We start from the raw sequence: 17584 nt of genomic DNA, 5'->3' as shown, positions 1-17584 counted from the left end.
CTTGGCCTTTGTAATGCTCCTAGCTTGGTGTGCTCTGTAGGATGAGATCATGGTTCAAGGAAGAAAATGTTTCTGCGCAAACAATTGTACAACTTCAGAGCCAAGAAAAAAGCCTTAATTATTCAACTAGTTTGAAACACTTTAAAGTATCCCTAAAAATAGGTGTGAGGGATGTTTGTCAGCTACAAAGAGATTATCCTGCAATAGTATCACTTGTCTTATTTTATGATGATGCTACAGAATACAGTCCCTCAGGTAGCCTCATTAATGTTTATGAATGAACGCCTTGTTTTATGCTTTTGGTTTTAGAAGGTAGAAATAGGGCAAGAGGCTAGCAAGGCCGGTTTTACCATATATACTTTGGAAAGCCCAAGGACACCGGTATGATGTCTCTATAAGCCTCAGTGGTGCTGTGTATGGGTGACAATTGGATTTGGGCACTCATTAGACCAGCTGAGGTGTACTTCAAGGGGGAAATCCAGGCAGGACTTTGGCTAAAAACCTGGGTGAAATTCTGCACCCTTCCCCATGGATCTGTCAGCAGGAGGTTGGCACTCCTCTATGCCTCATCAGTCGTTTTGTTTTGATCTCTTCCAGCAAAGGCAACCTGAGACCATATGTTGTTATACCCATAAGTGCTTCCACAGAGCAGTATCTGGTAAACCCCGCTGCCTGTCAGCGTCTCAGCCCAGGGTGGAGGCTTCTTTCCACTATCTATTCCTTAAAGAGCGCAACTGTTTCTTCTGGCTATCATAAAAGAAGGGTGGCAGTTACGCCCAGCCCATAACAGTATGCGGTGGTTTCTGAGTCTTACCACTCCAGCCTTAAAATAACAGCCCTTTTTTCCAAGCCAACCAACAATTGCGGTCAGCCACTAATACCAGTTTAACCATTTGGCAGCTGCCCTATAGGAAATAGCTCTTTCAAGAGAGCCAAAGGAGCCCTTGGCCCCAGAGCCACGCTGGGCTGGTTTCAGTCAGAAGGGCATATTTACAGATTTCCTTGTATACAGCCAGCCTCTATAATAACAACCAGATCTTAGAAAGTTAATACCAAACAAATTGTGGAAGTAGGTTAGAAATAGTAATTCAAGTTAATTGTTTTGGTGTTTCATTTGATGAATGGATGGGTAAAACTCTCTGATTCTACCCCCTGCCTGGCACCCAACAACGCAGTTTCTTGCTCTGTAGTTCCTTTCCCCTCCATCGCGTATTGGGACTGTCAGTGGAGTTTATTTTGGGCTCGGTTCCCTCCTTGTTCTGCACAGTAGTAACCGGCTCTGCAAACAGTGCCATTGAAAGGGGAATCCGGCCCTTACGGCTTGAGGGCAGAAATCAGCAATAAAGGGCTATTGTCGGCCGGGGGTTCCCGCCCTGTCCCCCGGGATGCTGCCGTAGCTGTCCCTCGTCCCTTCTGCTCCGCTTCCCCTGGCTCCGCGGCTCCCCGCGTCCCCCTGCTCTCGCAGCGGATCTCATTCATCTTCAGCGGGGGACAAGGTGTGCGGCGTGCAGGGCCACCAGCCGCCCTTCGCTGGCCCGTCACCGCGGTTCTCCGCTTAGCAGCGCGGGGTGTGTGGGTGTCTGTACTGGGGGGGGAAGGGGGCGAGGCTGAGCACCGCACGCCGCGCAGCGACTCCGCGCACGGCCCCGACCCGCTCCGCGGTGAACGGGGCAACCGGCTGCCCCGAGCAGCCGCAACCACGTGGCGAGGGCACTTTCCCGGCCAGCGGTCGCAGCGCTCCGGGGCGGAGGATAAGCGGGGCGCGCAACCCCCAACCCAACCCAACCCAACCCCCCCCTCCGCGCCAACTTTTGCGACCCCCCCCCCCATCCCAAAACCCAGCGCGCGCCGCCGAGCTCCCCTTTTCCCCCGGCGGGCGCTCGTTTTGAATGAATGACCTCACCCGCGCCGGCCAACCGCCGCGCGGCGCTGCTTAATATTCATGAGGCGCCGCGCCAATGAGCGGGCGAGGAGGTTGTTTTAAACGGCAGAGCCCCGCAGCCAATCAGGCCGCTCTCGTAGGCAGCCAACGCGAGGCTGAGCCGCGCCGCGCCGAGCCCCGCGTCGTGCCCTGCGCTCCAGCTCCTGTCCACACTACCGCGAACAATACAGGTACGTGCAGCCCCGCCGCAACTTTTCGGGGGGCGGCTGCCCCCTGCCCGCTCCGCCGCCGCCCCGCCCTGCCCCCGCGCCTTCGCCCATCTGCTCTGCCAGCCCCGAGCTTTTTTTTTTTTTTTTAAATTTATTATTATTATTTTTTTTTTTGTTTTCCGTTCCTTCATTCCTCCGAGTTTTTTTTTTTTTTTTAATTTTATTTTTTTAATTAAAAAAAAAAAATCGGGAAAATCACCCAAAACTTTCTTCACCTTCTCGCAAGGGGATCGGCGGTGCTGGGGCAGATGCTGCGCGCAGCTGGCGGGGCAGCGGGCGAGGCGCAGCGTTTGCCCCCCGTCCTCCTCCCCTGCCCCGCCGGGAGCCCCCCCGGCGCGGTGGGGCTACCTGTCCCCGGTGCAGCCCCGTTTCTCCGCGCTGGGCTCCCGTGCCGCCGAGAGTAATATGGCTGGTGCAGCAACTACACCGGGACTAACTCCTCTTCTCCCCCGCATGGACAGGGATTTTTCTCTGCCGCCTCCTAATGTCGCACGGCAAAACGCGCGGCGCCCTCGGCTTTTATTTGCCCCCTTCCCTCGGGTGGGCTCGGTGGGGCTGGCGGCGGTGGGAAAGTTGTTGGCCGTGCGCAATGCCGTGCCCGCTGTTTATTCTGCATTAATATGGCTGTCGCTTTAGCATCTGACAGGGATAAACCCTGCGCGCTGCGCCCGTCTGTCCCGGCGAAGCAGTTTTTTTCTCGCCGCCGCCGCCTCCAAACTCCCCCGATCCCTTCGCCTCTGCCTCCGCCGCTCTTCCCCTGCCCGGGAAGGTGTCTCCGGCGGGTCTGCGCCCGCGGCGGGGCCCCGCATCGCCTCTTCCCCGCGCCGCGCCGCCCGTGCTGTGGGCATTAATATGGCTGGCGCTGGAGAGCCCCGGCGAAGGGAAGAAAGACGTGTAAGCGGCAGAGGGATGGGGAGGGGGGTCGCGGCGGGGGAAATCTCCTTCCCGGCGCCCCGCAGGGGGCTCAAACCTTTCGCTTTCGCCCCGGCTCCTCTCCCCCCACCGCCCCGCGCCCTCGGCCGGGCGCCGGGGGGCCGCCCCGAGGCTCTCCGCACTCTTTTTCTGGCGGCGCGGAGGAGCGTAGCGGCGGCGATAATGGCTGCACGGGAGCCTTTGTTAGAGAGCGCTGCGCTAGGCGGGGGGGGGGGGGGTGGGGGGGGCGCCTCCCGCCCGCGCCCCGGCCCCGCCGCCCCCGCCGCCCGGCGGGGGGCCGAGCGGGGAGCCCCTTCTCGGCGGGGGCGGCGTTTTGGCGAGGCCGGCGGCCGGGGGCGGCGGGCGCGGGGGGCCGAGCGCGGCGGAGGGGGGAGCGCGGCTTTGTTCGGCGGCGCGGCGGCGGCGCCGGGAGAAGCCATCTTAGCGAGCGGGGCCGGCCCTGGGCGCGGAGCGCGGCCGCCGCCGCCGCCGCTCCCGCTGCCGCTCGCACCGGCCGCCCGGGGCCGGGCCGGCGCCCCGCGCCCCCGGCCGCCGCCCGGCCCCCCGGCGCCCCCCGCCCGCCGCCCCGCCGCATTTCAGGGGCACTTTCTTTCATCGGGAGGCATTTCACAAAATGGAAGATGAATTATTGGCGTCTGGCGGAGCCGCCGCTGCCCTCTCCGCCCGCCGGCCCCGGCCCCGCCGCAGGTGCCCGCGCCGCGGAGCCCGGCCGCCGCGGTGACCTTGGGGGGGAGAAGATGGCGGGAGGGGAGCGGAGCGGAGCGGAGCGGAGCGGGGGCCGGGCCGGCCGCGGCGGGCCGCTCGCCCCCAACTTCGGGAGCAGGCGGCGGCCGCGGCCCCGCTCCGCGCTCCTGCCTCGCCGCTTTCTCCCCCCCCGCCCCCGCTTCCGCGGGTTTTCCGCTCCTGCGGAGCGCTTTTTGGCCGGGGACGGGAATCCCGCCGAGCTCCGATAGCGGGCCAGGGCGGGAGAGGGCGGCTTAAAGTCACTTTTGCTGCACATGGAGGGGTTAATAGACACAATTAAATATTAACGCTGTGCTAATAAAAATTAAATTTTCAGATGCTTGAGGAGCTGTAAATAGGAAATATTGCTGCGGGATTTTTTTTTTTTTTTTTTTGAGGGGAAAAAAAGATAATACGGAAGAGGGGGAGAGGAATACAGCCCGAAAGTTAGCATCATCCTCTCTGTGACTTGCTAATCACATCTTTGCACTGACCACTATGCCTCTGAACATGTGTCACTTGGTGGAGCAAGTGCTGCTCACCTCGCAGAGCTCCACGGGTCCTATTGTGTTTAAAACTAGCCTTTATTTGAACACCTTCTTATACGTAAAATGTTATTGTGCTTTTAGGGGGGGGAATAAGCTGTTCCGCCTTTTTACATGGACAGCAGCTGCTAAAGTGAACTCCAGCTACTAAGGGGATAAGTCATAGCCTGGCCCTGTGCATGCTGCTCGAGCCCCAGTGTGGTAGCCAACTAAAACATATTTTATATTAGTTCATACATAACTCTCAATGGGCAGAAGTATGTGTATTTAATAGCCTGTCTCCAGTCTTTGGACATGATGTAAATATATATCAATGTAAAACTGAATTCCGGTGATTGGTTTCGCTTGGCTTAAGTCTGCAACCCAAGTGTAATAGAAGAATAATTTAAGTCTCTGTATTGGAGATGGTAAGAGGCGTTGGGGGGGAAGAAAGAGTTGCATTGCTGGTGGGACATCAATTCAGGGGATGGTGGTGTGTGCATATATAAATATATGCACACCATATATGCATACACATGCATCCATACATGCATGCACTTGTTATTTTTTTCCTCTCTTTCCTACAGAGTTCAAGATGGCTAAAGGTGATCCGAAGAAGCCCAAGGGCAAGATGTCTGCCTATGCCTTCTTTGTGCAGACGTGCCGTGAGGAACATAAGAAAAAGAACCCAGAGGTTCCAGTCAACTTTGCAGAGTTTTCCAAGAAGTGCTCAGAGAGGTGGAAGGTACCTTAGTTTGTAATTTCATCAAGGGATAACTTGTTACGGTATCTGCTGGGCTGACGTGTGTGTGTGTGCCTGCTGTTCTTGGCAAGGCGGCCTGGCCCGGCCATTGATCGGGTGCTGCTGATGCCTGTAATGATCGTGAAGGCTTTAGCCCAGTGCATCTGCCCATTTAGGTGCTTCTGCTACAGCCTGGCCTTTTTTCTGTTTCTGAGCAGTGCCCTTCAGCAGCTACCCCTCTCCAGGCCTGTGTCCTCGAGGAGGACTCTGGCTATGCTGGTCCTGTTCCCGTTGCTGCCCTCTCGCTGTGTATGCCAGCTGTGGCTGCGGCCCCTGGTACAGGACCTTCGTCCCCAAGATGGTCCAGTTAGAAAACAAACAAATTCTGAAACTCCCCTATCAAGTCAGTATGTGTTGGCTTGTTTACTTAAAGTTTGCCAGGTATTGAACAGTTGGGTAATCATAGGTTTGGTGTCTTGTTTTTTGTTTTTTTTTTAGACCATGTCAAGCAAGGAGAAGGCTAAATTTGATGAAATGGCAAAGGCTGATAAGGTACGATATGATAGAGAAATGAAGGACTATGGACCAGCTAAGGGTGGCAAGAAGAAGAAGGACCCCAATGCCCCAAAACGACCACCGTAAGTAACTTTGAGGTGTTAAACGCAAGAGTATTTTGGTTTGTTTTCATGCTCTGTACCACAGCTGATAGGTTTCCATAAAGGAAGTAGATGGGGTATACTGTTGGTATAGTTGTATTGGCACGGTATTCAGAGCTTACTGATAGTGCCTTGTAGATATTCTAGGCAACTTGCAATCCTGAGCATGTAGGGCGCTAAGAGGTATTGTCAGTACCTGGTACCCTTTAACTTGTAGTGATGGAAGACATGGAAATGACATGGTCACAGTGAGACTTGTGTATCTAAGATGACATTTCATTGGGGACATAGTCAAGGCATTGGGTGAAGGCTGTAGGTCTGGGCCTCGGTAAAATCAAAACATGTTTGGGTTTGTGGTTTGGTTTGGTGTTTTTTTTAAAGTGAGGAAAAAGAAAAAGGTGTTTCTACTCAGTGTGTGAGGGCACATATGAATATTGTGGGTGAGGGATGGAGGAAGGGGCTGCTCCCTGGGTCTGCTGCTGTGGTGCTGACTGTCCTCTGGTGCTTCTCCCCCAGGTCTGGCTTCTTCCTCTTCTGTTCAGAGTTCCGCCCCAAGATCAAGTCCACAAACCCTGGCATATCTATCGGGGATGTAGCAAAGAAACTGGGCGAAATGTGGAACAACCTCAGTGATGGTGAAAAGCAGCCTTATAATAATAAGGCAGCTAAACTGAAGGAGAAGTACGAGAAGGTAAGGCTAGTTTTCACTTGTGCCTCTTCCACACTGGCTCTTGTGTTGATGGATTTCTGTTACACCCAGCTAAGGTGGCCCCAGCCTAGCGAGCATCTCCAGCTTACAGAGCTGTTGTCACTGTGCTACGTAGCCAAACTTTGCGTATGTTGGGACAGAGTAGGTTAGAGAGCTGCACGTGGATCCAGCGAGGAGGGAGAGCTTTCCCCCAGGGATGCTCAGCAGTGGCTGCTCGTGTTGCTCCAGCAAAGGGTTTGCTGTGCTGTTAGAGGAGCTTTGTCCCATTAGCAGGAAACTCTTGAGAGGCTGGGCTGTCTTCTCCTCCTCAAAGAAATAACCATGAACGCAGGGTTCAAGGCCTCTGTCATCTGGAGGCAGTTGAACACACTTAGGTGTCTGCATACCTGTGTACTGTGGCGCTGGCTGTTTCCCCGCTCGGGGGTGCAGCTGTGGAATGCCAGTCCCTTTACGTTAATGCCCGCTGCTGTACAAATGCTGTGTGTGTTTGCTGCTTAGAGCAAATTAAGACATCCCCTTGACTTTGCAGGATGTTGCAGACTACAAGTCTAAAGGAAAGTTTGATGGCGCAAAGGGAGCAGCAACCAAAGCTGCTCGGAAAAAGGTAGAGGAAGAAGACGAAGAGGAGGAGGAGGATGAAGAAGAGGAGGATGAAGATGATGATGATGAATAAAACTGTACAATACTTGTCTCCATGTGAATACCATAGAGTAGGGGAAACACCATAAATGAAGCACCTCTTATTTGAGATGGTGTCTCTTGCCCTTATTAGGCTTAATTAAAAAAAAATTTGGATTCCGATCGCGTTGTAGTTTCTAAAAGTGCTCTAGAAATTGTAACTGGTTTACATGAAGTGGCCATGGGTGTAGTGAGCACCCTGAAACTGTATCAAAGTTGTACATATTTCCAAACATTTTTAAAATGAAAAGGCGCTCTAGTGTTCTCCTAACTCTGTGCACTTTGCTGTTGGTGTAACAAAGCATTTAAAAATGTTTCAAGCATTTTTTTAATTTGTAAGGTGGTGTTACTATATGGTTATTGGCTAGAAAATCCTGGGTTATAAACTGTACATATCTATAGTTTGTAAAAACTAGACAGATTCTTGTGGTACATGCTTAGAGTTATGATGCCTTAGAGGAGCAGTGATTACTTGGAAAGGCTGTACGTTCCCCGGGGTGCCATGGCCCAAAGCATGCACTGTGAGGGTAGATCTATTTACACTACAGTGGGCGTCCATTTAGCTTAAAGTTGTCTTTCTGTATATAGTGAAATAGCATTCTGCTGCCATTCTTAGTTGTGGAAGGGGGTTCAGCTGGCATGAGAAGTGTATGGATTTTTTTAGTTAAGTGCGGTAGTTTTTAAACTGAAACTGTAGACATCTCTTCATCGTCAACTAAGTGAAGAGCCAGTGCAGCAACTGAAGTTCAAAAACACTCTGTACTTAAACGAATTTGCAACGTTCTGTTTTTTTTGTATGTTTAGAATGCTGAAATGTTTTTGAAGCAAAATAAACAGTATTACATTTTTAAAACTGTTCTTGACAACACTCTAAATTTCTGGTTTAAAAGGATCTTAACAACAGCAAGAAGTTCATTTTGAAGTCTGTGGCATCCCTCAGGGCTGGTGACTTAGGAAACATTCTGACTCAAGGATTTAAAAAAAAAAATAAAAATAAAAAATAAATGGTGGCCAGCCAAAACTGGCTGAATTGAAAGAGATGGCTGCTCCAGCTAATATGCAATCGTAACTGTTTATGGCTGAGTGGCATAAGATGCTATGCAAGTTTGAACTTTATTACTTGAACTTGGGAGCCTAAATGAACATTCATGACGTAATTGTTTGTTTGTGTGTGTATATAGCAGCATTCAGAGATGCAGAGAAAGGTAGGTGGCTAGGAATGAGGCTGACACCATGGAATAAGTATAAAAGCATAGTTTGGATTTTTTTTTTTTTTCAGTTGTGTTGGGTAAATTTATAGCCCAAATGCATTGCTGTACATATTAAAATGTGCCTTTTTTGTCCTGTGTTAAACTGTTTCAGACTTGTGGTTTTTTCTAGCATCTTGATTCATGGCAGGAGCCAGGCGCCTAGTCTAACTCCCTGCTGAAGTAGGAGCGTGGCGCAGGTACTTAGTCTGTGTTCTTTCTCTCATGACACAAGTTTTAACAGGAGTTGGGTGCTATGAGGTGGGTTGGCGGAGCGACGCAGGTCTCTCTCTCCCCTTTGGCGACCAGCTGGCTGCGTCATAGTCTTGATGTCTTTCCAAATTCAAGCTGGGGATGTTTTGCAGCCCTTGGAAGGGAAAGGCAATACCTGGTCTCTAGCTGGCAACTAACCTCATTTTTCCTTAGCATGGAAACTGCACAAACTGGGAAAACTGCAGCACCCGTTCGCTATACTTGAATTCCTTCCTTGTCCTGGCTGTAGTTAGCAGTCAGTGTTTGCTTGGCAGCAAGGAGGAGATGGGGGTGTGAGGATACTTGCATTAATAGCAGGTCAAAGTTGCAGGCTGCCGTGTGTAGCTGACTTAAGAGGATGGGGTAACTCATTAGTGTAAACTGTGGGTACGGGCTGCTGCCACTGCTTCATTTGAGCCAAACTGCAGATTAACGAGGGCCAGGCTTACAGGCAGTAACTACTAATGTGGATAAAAGTGCTTTGTTGCCTAATTGGGTAGCACATCTGGCTTCCTGTGACTTCTCAACAACCATAGTATCTTGGCAAAACAGTCAGATCTAGTGTTGAGATGGACTAGAACCTGAAAGCAAAACCAAGCAAAAACTTGGTATGTGATGAAGCAAGCTAATAAACCTTCATGAGACATAGTGACATGTAGCAACTTTTTTTTAAGGCTAAGTTACAGTTGGATCACTTAAAAGTACTTCTATAATTGCTTAATTATGGCAATTCTTAGTGTCTTTAATGCACAAAAAAAACAAGTGTGAAATTGGCCCTCGTTTTATGGGAAGTTGCATTTAAAAGCCTGAATAAAGTTGCATCTGGAGAAGAAATAGGTACCTTTTTGTATTTGCTACCCTTTCCACATGTCTTCTGATGCAAGGGAGAAGACAACTGGAGATTCCAGCACGTGGTAATTTGATGGGGAAGTGGTGGAGCAGAAGAGAAAAGTGATGGCATCATTTCAGGAGCTGTAATACTGTTTCTATTGTCTAGTTGGCAAAATCTCCCCTTAGCCACATATGGGAATTAGTGTAGATCACTGCTGTGCAAATCGAGCTTGGCTTTGAATTAACTGCTAGTGAGCTGAGCCCCTATTGATAGTATTAGCAAATAAGAACTAGAGCTGACACCTCTTTGTCTTCGTTATATTGGAAATCTATCGAGTTGCAGGGCTTGATTAAGGTCTTGGACCTTACAGTGCACTACCTACTCCTGCTCTGCAAATTTCTAAAATATGGCATGCCTCGGGAGCGCTGTTCAATACAATGCTAGTGCAGGACTCTGGGGACTCTGATTTGGATATTGCAGATGTAGTGATGATGTTTCTTCCCCCAATACTCTGCCATTGATAAATACCATAATGCGAATGTATATAAATAACACATGATTTCCCCACCACCACCACTGGTTTTTGTGTTCTGAGATGTCATCTCAAATATTGGGAACTGCTTAATTCCACCCAGCTCCATTTTTTGATGGAACACCCTCCAAATGCTCTTTCTCTCTGCTTTTAAATGCTTGTGGTGTTTCCGAGCAGACATTTGTGCTTTGGGCGGCTGCACAGCTAAAACTTTTAGTTCAACTTTAGTCCCAAGCCAAGCAGAATAAATATGTCTTTTATTAACTCCATTATATGTGGAGAAGTATAATGATAAAATAGAATTGGGGAAAGGGAGGGGAGGGATGAAGAGAGGCTCTTCCTTTCATGAATTTGACAGAGCTGACTGCGAGTCTGCTCGCGTTCCCAAAACGTGATTTGTTGCATCCCCCCCATGTCTGCTGAAGTCAGGCTGAGGCAGGCTGTGGGGATGAGGGGCTTGGTTAAGAAAGAAGGGATGGTGCTGGTACTGCAGCTGCTAAAGCCTGCTTGCTGTGCTGGGGAGACAGAGGGTGGCTCGACTGGGTGGCGTGGTCCCTCTGGGTGCCTAAAAGAGTGGCAGAGGTGTGAGAGCTTTTGCTCAAGGGAGAGCATCTGCTGGTGCTGATGGGGGGCAGAGATGGGCAGAGGCAGACAGGGTGCCGCCTGGCAGCACTGACCCACGTCCCGCAGGTTGTTTCACCTGGGTGGTACTGTTTGATTTGCACTTGGAACTATATGTAGTCTGGAGAACACAGTTGCTACCAAAATGCACCACATCCTTCGGAAATCAAACCAGCTGGGGGTCGAGGGGATGAAAGGGGCTGCTGAGCTGGTCTGTGCAGGCCAGAGCCTGCCTCTGCTGAAAACAAGCCTGGCAGTCTATTAGCATGACCCGGGGAGGCAGAGGAGCAATGCTCTGCTGTTGCTCTGTGGCCTATACATTTCTAAATTCAGTTGAAATGTGGTGTGAGCCGAATGTGAGCCCTTAGACTAGAGGGGGGGCTCCCGGGGAGGGACTGCAGTGGGGAAGCCCCACCATGGGTGTAGGGTTAGCTCCTTGCAAGCAGTCGTAAGGAAAACTGTGCTGCAGGATAGTTTCCTACCACTTGTGTTGGTATCCTAATGCACCTGTGGGGAAGAAGTGCATTAATTTTTCTGTAATAAAATTAATTAAAAATCCTAGTCCAAATGCATATTGAATCAATTAGCAGAGAACGGCTGCAGCTCTAACAGAGGTCCATAGGAAGGTGAGAGTCTGCTTTAGGGATCGTACTGGGTATACAGGCAGAGTCAAAACATCTCTCTTATCTGCTCTCTTTGAATGGCTGATTTTTATATAGTTTTATTCACTCCTAATAAGCCCTGCAGGAACAGCAGCGCTGTGCAAGGGCTTCTGTTGGCTCTGGCTCAGGCGGTGGCAGGTGAACGGCTTTTCGCTTCCAGCCTCCAGCACAATTCTGGCAGCTGCCTCGAGTTTATGTTTTCCCTCTGTTCACTCAGGCTGTTGTTTCACAGTCAGAGAAACGTCCCCTAAGTAAGCCCTCTTCTGCTGAGGGTTGTGGGAAGCAGGGCTTGGACCAGGAGAAGTGGCCGGGATGGGACGTCCCCGCTGGTTTGTTGGGGCAGGAGTGGGACACTGCATTTATGGCCACACTGCATTTATGGACATGCTCCTGTTTGCTTTCTGCCAAGCCCCATGCTCCCCTCTCTGAATGTAGCCCAAGCTCGCTCTCCTCTAAAAGATAATAGGATGAATTGTGACAGTTGACATATTTATTTCTTTCTGCTAGTGCTACACCACATTTTAATGCAATAAACTGAATTGCCAATTGCAGCTGTGTTGCAAAACAAAGTGTGCTGGAGACCCCATTACCAAATGGTTGCTCTCTAAATGTATTTCAGCTTGCAGGGGAGAAGGAACCAAATAACCAGAATGCCTGGCAGAGGGTTTAATGCCCTACAAGGTGTCTTCACCCCTTTTTGGCAGGCTGCGCTCTGGTGGGAGCGTGGCGTGTGCCTGCCTCTGCTTGGGCAACATTTGACGACCTGTGTTCAAAGCGCTCTGCAAACATCCTTCTGATAGGTCTGATAAGTACATGCTAAAGAGGGATGTAGATGCTCCTTGCTTGTGCTGAAGATCTTGATAGGAGTTGTCCACTGCTAAGAGCTCTTCCCTGAGCACCCTCCTGCACCTGGATCCCTAAATTAGGCAGGAGGAAGCAGCCACAGCCCTGCTAGAGCTGACAGCTCTGTCTCCCAGGTGGTGAGTACCTCCTTTTCTTGTTCCTGGCTGCGGTATCGCCTCACAGAAATGCCTATGAAGTAGCTAAACCAGGGTTAGTCTTTCTGTTAAACTGGAACAGAGATGGCAAGTGACCTCCCCAGGACTGGGTGTTGTGTGGAGCAACAAACTGGTGCTGTGGTGGGGTTAAGACCTTTGGAGGCTGGAATGTATGAAAGCAATCTTTGTCTTGATGCTGGGAGATGAAAATGCATTAACCATGGTAAGGGGATGCCTGCCCTGTAACTGTGTCCCCTGACACAGTTGACTTCATGTCCCTGGCTGAATCCAGCAGCCAGGAAAATCACAGCTGGGAACTGAGCCTTGCTGTGGGACTGGGTGTTTTGCTGGTGTTTGCAACTGACTTTTGAGCCCCTGAAGTGCAGAGTACCACTGCTCTGCCCCCATACCTGCTACCCCATCTTGCTTCTGTCTGGGTGCTCCCTTCCAAGACACCCGAGGAGCTGGAGCAGCCCCCCTGCATGGGTGTCGCATGCCTGTGCACGCTGCTGTAGCCAGGCCTGTGTAAGGAGAGAGGCAGGTAGGATACTACGAGTGATAGAGTTGCTTTTTCTTCCCAGCCCCTCCCCTTGTAAAGCTCCCTTGGGTATTTCAAAGCAGAAAAATGCTCTTTTTAAAAATATTAATCAAACATGGCCTGACTTTGTTGTTCTAAGGGCTTATTATTTGTAAGTGTTTTTAACTGCTTCTTTGTGAAGCTTAAGATTTGCTTTATGTTAGTTTAGAAAATTAATATGTGTAGAAGGGTGAAGTGGTTTGCGGGATTGCTTGAGACAAATGCCTCTTGCCTGCTGCTAATTACTGTGTGATTGCTCTTTTACTGTGTGTTACCTGGGATGTACCAGCAATAATTCATGGTCTTGCAAAAGAAGCTTGAGAAAGGTGGAAGGAGGGGCAATTTGGTCTCCAGTTTTCTTAAAAAATATTAGTCAAATTTTGTTCTCTTTAGCTCTGGAGCTCAGGCTGGGAATCTTTCCTGGGCTTGGCTTCTGCAGTTATTTAAGGTATTGCTACCTGCCGCTCCTGGTGGATGTTGTTCCCCAGTATTAGAGAGAGCAAAAGGAAACATGCACTGGGTCTTCTATTGCTTTATTTTGTTGCTTCATACAGTAACTTAATTTTTGCAAGCTGCTGGGAGGTTTTTCAAACCAAGCTCAAAGATCAAGGTGTCAGTAAAAGTCTTAAAGAGAACCCTTTCTTCCAGGGGCTCATCTAGAATGGAATAAAACCTGACCAAATAGCGTTAAACTATCTAAAGATCTTTCGCTCCTCACTGTTGCTCATGTTTCATTCGTTGGTGATTCCCCATCAGAGAGAGTTGTCTAGCAAAAAAGTCAGCTGGACTAGCCTGGTATTTTGAACCTTGAGGGTGACTAGCAAAAGCCTTTGATGGTTTTGGCCTTGTTTGTTCTCTGCCATTCCCTGTACGTCTCTGCAGTGTGCCACCATCCCCTCTTAGTGCTTTGCCTGGGGAGAAAGTGAAGGTGTCTCCCTTACAGGCTCAGCCCTTCACCTTTTCTTCTAATGTGATTATTCACCTTGGGGGGAGCACCACGAAACACTCGTGCAGACCCAGGGAAGATCACCCTTGACGTTCCTCATTTACTGGAAGGTGACATCTTAAGAAGCCAACTCACCAACAGTGGTTCAGGCTGATCTTTCCGAGTGTGAAGTGGAAAGAAAACCCCAAAGCTGCCAAATAAATGCCCCCACAGTGCTTAATTTCAGTGCTGTTTCGCAGATCTCTTAGCTTTTAAAGATCCTTTTCTTCACCTGTTTTTTACCTTCTCTCCTCCCATTCCTTGCCCCAGCTCTCCCTCTGCCCAGTGAAGCAGCTGTGGTCAGAAAATCGGACCCAATGCTTTATTTGAGGTGGTGTAATTTATTCCCCAATTTTGGGAGCGGACTGGCCTACGTTTTTCCGCGAGCCGGATGCTTTAGGGAAGATCGTCAGCCGGTGCGGGCTGTTGCTCTGTGCCAGCTCGGATCACCCACCGGTGCTGTTCCCCCGAGACTCTGTTCCTCACGGCAGCGTCGGGGCGAGGACGGAGGCTATGGCGATGCGCGAGCCGCCGCTGGCTGGGAGCGAGCCGGACCGGCCGGCGCGTGTGGAGCCGAGCGGCGGCGGTGGAGGTGGGAAACGGGGGCGGGAGGCGGCTGAGAGATGCGGGTCTCCAGGTCTTGAGCAGACGGCATCCAGCCCACAGGGTCTCTCTCTGTGTCGGGGACCATATGGTGCTGTATTTCACAGCCGGGCCTGCGTGATGGGGTTCGGCAGCTAGTATAGATGAAAGGGAACGAGTGGTCTCAGAAATGTTTGCTGTTGCTTGTGCTTGGGTCTCTCGTGGAGGTGGTTATGGCCAGTGAAATACGTTAGGCTGTACTGCGTTTCTGTCGCGTGCTTGTTGGGCTGGCCTGGGAATACCTTCTCGTGGCAGGGAACAGGAACAGGCTGCTGTGGGGTGAGATAAGGTGTTAATTAACGTGTGGATGGGAAGCACCATCATATATATTCTAATCCTGCCAAACATGAGTTTCCCGCCCTTCAGAGGCGCTCTGGTAGGGTCTCTTACCCCCTTCCAGGCTCTGGCAGGAGGTGGCAGGGCTGTGCCCGAGCGTGTTGCAGAGCTTCCAGGCGACAGCCTCTCCCAAAGCAGAGCTGCAAACCTCCCCGGAGCGGGACTGCCTCCGGCCCCGCAGCGCAGCGGAGGCCAGGGCCGCCCTCTTCCCGGGGACGTGGGTGCTCAGGCAGCCCCGTGGCGAGGGTCCCATGGGGGCAGCCCACCCTGACAAGGGCTCAGGGTGCCCGTGGTGGGAGAGGGGATCCTACTGGAGGAGCTGCTAGTTTGCTAGAAGCCGTCTCCTAAATATGGACACAATTATTTTTATTTATTTATTTGCTTGCTCTGGAATCTTTGCATTTTTCCCTTAATCCTGGAGAAAAATCAGTGGTGCCCTGTGTGCATGTGACATGGCTGCGCACAAACTCCCTTTGTGACTTCTCTCTTTCACGGGGGAGAAACGCATTCAGGAAAAAGCAGGGCCCTGACAACAGGAATCAAGTGTTTCTAAATATGGACATCCCTTTTTGGACTAAAAAGTCTTTTTTGTACCATGCATATTTCCCCTGTTAATCATTTCCTTTTGTTCCTCGCAAACCTTGGTCCTCCAATGTTATAGAAGGAATTATAGCTGCTCTGTTTGTAAACTTTCCTTTATGATACATGATCTGGCTTGGATGTTAGACGAATTTGCTGGGTTTTCTTTTTAATGCAGTTGGAAAGGCCAGTCCTCTGGTTACTCACCCTTGGCTTTTCTTTTTTTTTTTAAAAACAGTTATATTTGGCCTCAGCCCATCTCGAAATATTGAGGATTTTACAGGCCATTGAGCTTTGCCTGGTCCTATTCACTGCTTTTGTGTTACCCTAATTGGCTTGATAAAGAAGGGCCTGGGCTCTGTAAAGTGCTTCTCCTCCAAGGTGAAATGTGAGATGGAGGGGGGAAATATTCAGATGTTCACTAGCAGTTATGCTCGCTGGATAATCTGAATGCATCAGAAATGAGCTAGAGCTCAGACAAAGTAGGGGATTAGGAGTCTGAGATGGGTGAGCGGGATGGACATCTGGAAGCCTGCTGTTTAGCTTGTCTGCTGGGGTGGGTTGCGTCTTCATTATATGGGTTAAATGCACCGAAAATGAACAGCGTGCTGGGATCGCGGTTGCTCTCTGTGGATGTATTCTGAAATAACAATTTCTGTTGTTATTTACAGAACACCCTACTGTCCCCAGCAGAGCTCTGTGCACTCAGTGCAAACCCAACCACCAGCGCAAGCAGAGCAGGAGAAGCTCACCCTCTGAAGCTGGAGGGTCACGTCTGGGTTTTTTTGGCACTGTTTGCATGCTTCACCTCTGCCTACTGCTTTGAGATTTTTGGTAGAAACTGCATGCACCCATAGACAGTGTTACACAGATGGCGGATGCTCGGGCTCTCCCTTGCACGGTGCTCCCTGTGTTTTTGGGCAGGTGCAGCTCTGCAGAGCCCAATAAAAAAAGAAAACGTATGGGAGAGGAGAGAAACCAAACTTGGGGCTTCTGAACCCTTCCTGTGTGCAGACCCAAGTTGTCCCACGGCTTAGCCCATTGTTACAGCACAGGGCTGCTTCTGCTGCTGCCAGCATCTGCCGTGGGCAGCACTGTCCACCCGGGGTCAGCTTCACCTTCCCCCGTCCTGCTGCCCCCCGCCCAGCCCCGCGCCCCATCCCGCTGCGGGCACGGGGACGTGGCGCAGGGTGCAGAGCCGTGGGTGGACTTGGGGACAGATGAGTGGGTTTTTTTTCCTTTGATGATGAAATGTGAGTTGAAAACTGCTTTTGCCTTTTTGAAAACACAGTATTGGAGAGGGAATTCCGAATATGTTGTGAACAGAAATAACCAAATAGTGGTTTGTTTTGCTTTTGTTTTTCCCTCAGAAGTCATTTCTTTACCAGCCTCTCAGCATGTGCTCAATTTCTCCTCCTCCATCTCCAGCGCTTTGCTTTGCTCATGTTTCCATCCCCTTCCTGGACAACCTGCCTTGGCAGCTTCAGTTTTGGCCACAGCTGTTACATGCCAAAACACAGCTGTGCACAGCTGGAGCCTTGCAGTGCTCCCACCAAATATCCACTGCTGCCTGAACAGCATCACATCTACTCCCAGGGGGGGAAATGTGCTGAGCAAGCCAGCACCAAGAGGTTTGGGATAGGTGCCTTGTTCAGGTGGGTGGTGTAATTCCCACCCTGCCCCATCTCTGGCAAAGCCAAAGTGAAATGGTTTAGGAGAAGGTGAAGAGGGGACCTCCATGCACAAATGCATCACAAATGCATAAGAGCTTGGCGGTACTTTGGGTCATGCTTGGGATGATAAAAGCAAAGGGATTTTTAATAAAAAAAACAATCAATTCTGTAGAAGAGAGGCAGGTACCAGGGCAGCAGGGGTCCAGGTGAGGCATTAGTAAAGGGTGGTTGAAGGATACGTGCCAGTAGCTGCCGGACACGATGCTCCAGGGAATTCAAAGTGGGACTGAGGGCTGAGCCCAGTGCAGCCATGTGGCAGCATCTGCTGAAAGCGCTGACTTGGTGAGACATGCCCGTGTCCTGTCAAAGACATGCACAATTGAGGGAGAAAAGAAAAGCACCAAGTTTCCATTTTTTGTATTTTGTGTGGAATGTTCTTGCTAGCTGTGCACACACTGACCCAGACTGTGGGCTTCTCGGCGTGGTACCAGTGGCCAGCAGCTCCTGCTGTGCTACCTTGTTTTACTGTCTT

The 17584-nt window shown here is 50.6% G+C and overlaps 1 protein-coding gene across 2 annotated transcripts; it reads left to right on the top strand.

Annotated features, from left to right (window-relative positions):
- Positions 1-1998: 1998 nt before the first annotated feature.
- Positions 1999-7969, top strand: HMGB3 (high mobility group box 3). Of its 2 annotated transcripts, none has more exons than XM_032996088.2 (5): positions 1999-2112; positions 4919-5076; positions 5572-5711; positions 6246-6420; positions 6968-7969. In XM_032996088.2, the coding sequence occupies exons 2-5, from the start codon at positions 4927-4929 to the stop codon at positions 7109-7111; spliced, it is 609 nt and encodes a 202-aa protein (XP_032851979.1). In that variant the 5' UTR covers positions 1999-2112; positions 4919-4926; the 3' UTR covers positions 7112-7969. The 2 variants fall into 2 exon arrangements, with proteins under 2 accessions (XP_032851979.1, XP_042663305.1); XM_042807371.1 differs by lacking the exon at positions 1999-2112 and adding an exon at positions 3748-3771.
- Positions 7970-17584: the final 9615 nt, after the last annotated feature.

This window comes from Tyto alba, unplaced genomic scaffold (genome assembly GCF_018691265.1).
Source record: "Tyto alba isolate M040663 unplaced genomic scaffold, T.alba_DEE_v4.0 Super-Scaffold_5, whole genome shotgun sequence".
NCBI classification, from domain to species: Eukaryota; Metazoa; Chordata; class Aves; order Strigiformes; family Tytonidae; genus Tyto; species Tyto alba.
This window is presented reverse-complemented; position numbering and strand designations above follow the sequence as displayed.

Bases quoted from the DNA above. Each gene is read 5' to 3' on its own strand.
- HMGB3 (XM_032996088.2), top strand. From the start codon at position 4,927: ATGGCTAAAGGTGATCCGAAGAAGCCCAAGGGCAAGATGTCTGCCTAT. The intron at 5,077-5,571 runs GTACCTTAGTTT...TTTTTTTTTTAG, and splicing joins AGTGCTCAGAGAGGTGGAAG to ACCATGTCAAGCAAGGAGAA. The intron at 6,421-6,967 runs GTAAGGCTAGTT...TTGACTTTGCAG, and splicing joins TGAAGGAGAAGTACGAGAAG to GATGTTGCAGACTACAAGTC.